This window comes from Cottoperca gobio, chromosome 10 (assembly GCF_900634415.1).
Source record: "Cottoperca gobio chromosome 10, fCotGob3.1, whole genome shotgun sequence".
NCBI lineage: Eukaryota > Metazoa > Chordata > Actinopteri > Perciformes > Bovichtidae > Cottoperca > Cottoperca gobio.
In genome coordinates, this window is record NC_041364.1 from 20,021,476 (window position 1) to 20,027,475 (window position 6,000).

At 42.6% G+C, this 6,000-nt stretch overlaps 1 protein-coding gene across 2 annotated transcripts in view; it reads right to left on the reverse strand.

The window, feature by feature from the left end:
- Positions 1 to 6,000, reverse strand: part of ppp3cb (protein phosphatase 3, catalytic subunit, beta isozyme) — a 36,322-nt gene that overhangs the window by 23,617 nt on the left and 6,705 nt on the right. For both annotated transcript variants that reach the window (XM_029441056.1, XM_029441055.1), the window contains exon 2: positions 2,430 to 2,630. In XM_029441056.1, coding sequence (XP_029296916.1) covers positions 2,430 to 2,630 — 201 coding nt within the window. The remainder of the gene's footprint in view (positions 1 to 2,429; positions 2,631 to 6,000) is intronic.

Genomic DNA, 6,000 nt, shown 5'->3' on the forward strand with positions numbered 1-6,000 from the left:
AACCTGTCAGTAAAGGGACGCACCCAGGATCTAACGTTTGGTATCTATATTGATTTTCTTTGCCAAAATGTTAATGATCTCTATGCTTATATACTATTTGGAACAATAACACTTAGCTGATCCACTGATTAGTTGATTGACAGAAAATTGATTGGCAGCTAACGTATTTAGATTAGTCACTTAAGTCACTTTTAAAACAGAAAAGAAAACACATTTGCTTCTCAGTTCCTGCTTCTCAGATGTGCGGATTTGCTGCCTCTCTGTGTTTTATATGTTATTTTACTGAACATCTTTCGGTTTTGGACAAAATAAGCTATTTGAATATGTCACCTTGGGCTCTGGAGAATTCTGAAACTGACACCACTAGTTACTGTTGTGCTATAAATCATGTACTACATTATGTGAAATTTGTTCTAAATCATCTAAAACAAAACTCTAAATCTGATTATATACACATTTCAATGGTTGTGTTGCTAATAATTTTTCCACAGATTTGTTCCAAGTGTGATCTGCCAGCATACACCTTCCCATTCGACTTCCTTTACCATCTGTTTGGCCTCTCATTTCACTTTCAGTTGATGTCATAGTTTCCCTCTGCAGCCATTTTACGAAGGCCATTTTGCATCTGCCTGGCTGGCTACGTCAGTCTTGTCTGTCTCTCCATCTGCTTGCCATTGTTACTGTCTGTTTTTGTGTCTACTCCATAGCATTCTTAGCATTTAATTTGAACTGGGAATTGGGAATGCAAAATGACATGAGTTAAATTGAGCCGTACCTGTCGGCCTCCTCAGACCTGCCTCAGTATTCTCCCAGAAGCCTTCATGTGACTCCCTAAATGCCTGTCAGTTCACATTTCAGCCATCCAGCTGCCTGTCTGTTCACTAGTCTATCTCAGAGCATTTCCAGAGAGGCTCGTTCAAATGTTCTGAATATCTCCTCAACATTACATCTGCCTAAAGACCCTACAATAACCTGCACATTCTTCTGTAGTTTTATCTGGGAAATCTATAAGCAACAATTCTCTCAGGTGGCTGTTTCTGGATCAGAATCTGTAAAAGTGGAGAATCTTGGAAACTGATCAATACGTTCTTCATTGGGATAAGCAGGTTTGAGAACCTCTGCACTAAGCAGCTTATGATCGACTGTCTCCCCGACTGCCTGTCTGTCTGTCCTCGTCCCCGGGGATCTGTACCTGTGAAAGCCGAGCGATGTTCCCACAGTGCGTGGGCACGACGTCCCACACAGAATTATCTCATCGCTCAAATTTGCATAAACGCATACACATACACACACACACACACACACACACACACACACACACACACACACACACACACACACACACACACACATGCAGAGATACATTAACCAGGCAGTGTCAATAGGTTGACAGTGTCTGAGTCTGCATGCCTGCTTGTCTGTCTTCTGTGTCATCGTCTCACAAACTTGTTTTCCATTTTGTTCTTCATCGATCTCAATCTCTCCCTCCCACTCCTCCCTTCAACATTCTCCTCGGTTCATACCATTTCCCTGGCAAGGGAATACATGCAGATATTACCAAAGCAGGCGCCCGCCATTATGAGGTGCATAAGTGCCAATTGGTTCTCTCAGTGAAGTGCGACCGAACAACAGTCCACATTAATAGGGTGGCAGATACAGATGGAAGATTAATGAATTGACGAATGGAATCTGATTAATACATAATTACTGATCTTTCTGCCTTTTGCTCCGCAACTCCGTTCCTCTGTCTCTGTGTGTGATCTATTCGCTTGTCACTCATGTGCATATAAACACTCTTGTAGCACCTTTGTGCCGGTAGTCCCAATGGGAGCTTTGCAAACTGTTTTTATGGGAATAGTTTGACATTCAGAGAAAAATGCATATTCACTTTCTTACCATGAGTTGAAAAGATTGATACTCCTCTTCTGTCTGTAAGGAAAGTATGAAGCTATAGCCAACCAGCCTGTTAGCATAGCTTAGCATAAAGACTGGAAACGCGGGGAAACAGTTAGCCTGGCTCTCTTCAAAGGTAACAAAATGTAGAGCACACAAACCTACAGACTCCACGAAGTTACCTCTCTCCGGCCAATAAAAAGTGTAGCAAGTGATGTTTTTACACGTTTTTCTTTATACAGATAAAAACAGATTAAACAGATGAGATATTTCACTTTAATATGTGAGCTAGCTGTTGCCCCCAGTTTTCAGTCTTTGTGCTGAACCAAGCTAAGCTAACTGGCTTCTGGTCGTGGCAGCAGTGGTATCAATCTATGTTATTCTTAGCAAGACTGCAAATATACATATTTCCCAAAATGTCAATCTATTCCAACTGATATCAGGTTTAGCTATTCTGCTTTCTACTAACGGCACTGTAAGTGTTCACCAAAGATTATTTATACTGCATTCCTCCATTCTTCATCACTATACCATACCTGTGACTGGCGCCTCAATGTCCAACATAGTGCGCTCCTGTCGCAGGATGGCAGCCCCCTCATCGATGATGCGCAGGGCCACGGCCTCCTCCAGTCGGCCTTCTTTGGTGAGGTGAGCTTTGAGCAGGTCCACCCGCGGCCGGCCTTCGGCGTCAAACACCTCCTTCATGGTGAGCCGGTGGGCCAGGGGGAAGGGGACCGCTGGAGAGGGAGGTTGGGAGTGATGGAAAGGATAGGGAGGATATGGATGTGATAGGTAGATGAAAAGAGAGATGAGAATCAATGATGCAGGAAGGAAGGAGGATAAATATGGCAGATATTATTTAAGATTAAGAAGGTGGAGGAGAGTTTGAATGGGTGTATGGATATATGGATGGAGGCGAGTTAGATTGTGGGGGGAATGAGAGAGATTGATGCAGAAGAAAAGAGAAGAATGTCTATTATAATGCAGAACGTTATTCATTGACATTTCCTGTATTCTTTATCAAGCTTGCCCGCAAACATCAGAGGCCCTCAATCCTCACCATTACCCTGATCACACCTCTGCTGCTGAGGCCTAAGTGGGTTGTATTGAAGCAGGGGTTGCCAGAGTTATCAGGGCTGCCTGCCTCTGTTCTGCAGTAATGTCTCTCTGCCTCTCTGCCTCTGTTCTGCAGTAATGTCTTTCTTACATAATGAAGGCCCCCAGGGCGCTGCTGGAGCGGGGGGTTGACTGACGACGGGGGTGATACAGCAGGAGCGCACAGCTGCACGTGAGGAGTCACATACACACATACAAAGACACACACACACGAGCGGTCTTAACAAACTCAGTGGCAAGAAACAAAAGGCAGGGGCGCATGCGTACATCATGTATGGCACAATGGCGTTAACACGCATGATCGCATATGTATGTGTGAGCCTACAATGGAACACACACACACATACAAGTTCATAAAAAGGTATTGTTATGCAGGATCCACGGAGCCTGTTGGAGCCCCACCAGTGCTAACACAGATAATGGCCTAGATCACAAACTAAAAAACTAGGCCTGGCTCTCTCGCTCTCTACAACCACACGTTCACTCTATGTCACTTTGTCCCTCTTGCACTCTCTCCTCTTGCCCCTTCTCTGTTTTTCCCCCCAATTTTCCACTCCTCTTACTGCTTCCCTCTTTTCCTGTCGCTGTAACAGGCCACATAATCTTCAGTGAGCTTTCACACTGATGTCCATCATTACATTTTAATGTGATACTCACATTTTATATAAATCTTTCAACCACATGAAATCACACTGCACGGTTTTATGTAATCACCACTGAAACATCAGCAACTTATGGCCAGTATCACTAAATGAAGAGGACAAATCCATTACAATTAACATAAATCAACACTTTATGTGTATTATGGGATAATTTCATTCAAAATTGCAAATTGGTCTGTTGATGAAAATTGCTTCTGACAAACCATACAGTCATAGCTGCTCTGGTTTTGAGCTATTTTCAGTCTAAAGTTACATAGCAATTTGGATCTCACGTGTTAAAAGGGGGGGATTTGTATTGCCCATGAGCACTTTAAGCCTGCGGACACACCAGAACATCCCAGGACACCTTAACCAAACGCATCTCATGCCCTGTTCAGACCTGGTATTACAGTAACATGCGTCTTTTGTGATCCGATTACGAGTGAAGTACAAGCACCAGTTTGTTGGTTCACACCTGGAATTACAATATGTCTCCACATGCGCCTTGAGTAATCACTTATGACAGTATGATTATAACATCCAAATCACAAGAATCACAAATGCTTTTTATACGTTTAAAAATACAGAAACAACTAAATTCACAGAGTTATGGACAAAACCAGGGACTGAGCACTTACTTCCGTCTTAGCTGAGTTTGTCAGTTGAACAGGCCCCAATGTGGCCCCACACCATTTGCGTATACATTGCCTAAATAATGTAGCCCAATGCAGCCCAGACAACCTCCGAATGTGTTTAGAGCAATCAGACGTCAATGCACCCGTAATGCGCCTTGGGTGCATTCACACCAATACTTAGAGCTGATCACAAAAGACGCATGTTACAGTAATGCCAGGTCTGAACATGGCCTCAGACACACAAGACACAAGTCACCCTGAGACATCCCAGGACACCACAAACTGCCTAACTGAAGAGTGTTTCCCATCAATTGAGAACAACGGACCTACATGTTAAAACCAGTTACGGAATGATTGATATTTTTAAAGGTTTGTGCACCCTGAGCTGCAGAAAGACAGACAGAAAATGTATTACTCATGACTTTATACTTACAGAAAGGAAATAACGCCTCCTTCATTGTACTGTAATGCACTGTTCTGTCTTGTACGACACCATACAGTGCTGTACTGTGCTACAAAGACAAGTCACAAAAAGCTGCATGCATAGTAGAAAAAAAGCTACAGTATTCTTGTGAAGCTTGCACACGTACATGAACTCAATGTGTGTATTTATATTTCTGGTTTGACGTAAAACTGATGCTCCTGGTGTGTGTGGAAGAGACTAAGAGAGAGAGAGAGAGAGAGAGAGAGAGAGAAGGAGTGTGAAACTCGTAAATTGTGTGAGCAGTGTGAAAGTAGGGCAGGTATGAGAGAGTGGAGAGCAGCAGAGACACAGAGCTTGGGGAAGGAACTATACTTGGGAAAACTATACTTGGCAGTTAGGAAATGGAGAGAGGAGAAGAGTCAAACCAAAGAGGTCTTTTGCAACTGACGACTGACTATTTGATGAGCGACCAATTCAAGGGAAACACTCTGGATTTCAGACAAACGTGAGAGGTTCAAGCATGCATGGGAAAGTTAAAACTAAAGACTAAGAGCTGTCTGGGTGTTAGAGCTGTAAAATATGAAGAAACCTCATCTGAATTTAATATGCAGTTCTAATGTGAATTTGTTGAACATGTTGATACAGCTTCTTCTTCCTCACAGCAATGTTGTTGGCAAAAAATAAGAAATTTTGCTAATAACAATGGAAGGCGCTCTGCATTATGCATCAGAATTTGTAGGCCTGAAGCGCAACATTAACGCAGAGGAAATGCATTTATATTTTATACAGCTCCCACATTTATAACCTACAGTATATGCATTCAGTAGTACAACAGATCATCACACGCTAACCAGTTTGTGGGCCATTTCATAGGCGTGGTTCATGTAGTTGTATCTTATTCTTGTAACGCTCTGGACGGGATTAGATTTAGGCTTCTACAAAAGATAATAACGTCAGGATGCTAACAGGCTGATGTTCACCATCTTAGTTTAGTGTATTAGCATGCTAACATTTGCCAATTAGTGTTAAACACAAAGTACAGCTGAGGCTGATAGTATTGTCATTCGTTAGGTGTTTGGGCGTAAAACAAAGTATTGGACAAATCATCATGTTTTGATCTGATAGTGACGCTAGAGGAAATGTCAGAGAATCATCAAACATAATTGTGATTCCTCATCTGGGCACCATGACTGTCTATACCAAAGTTTATGGCAATCCATCCAAAAGTTCAAATGTTTCAGTGTGGACAAAATGGCCAGACATGCTGCTAGCGTGGCTAAAAATGGGAGAT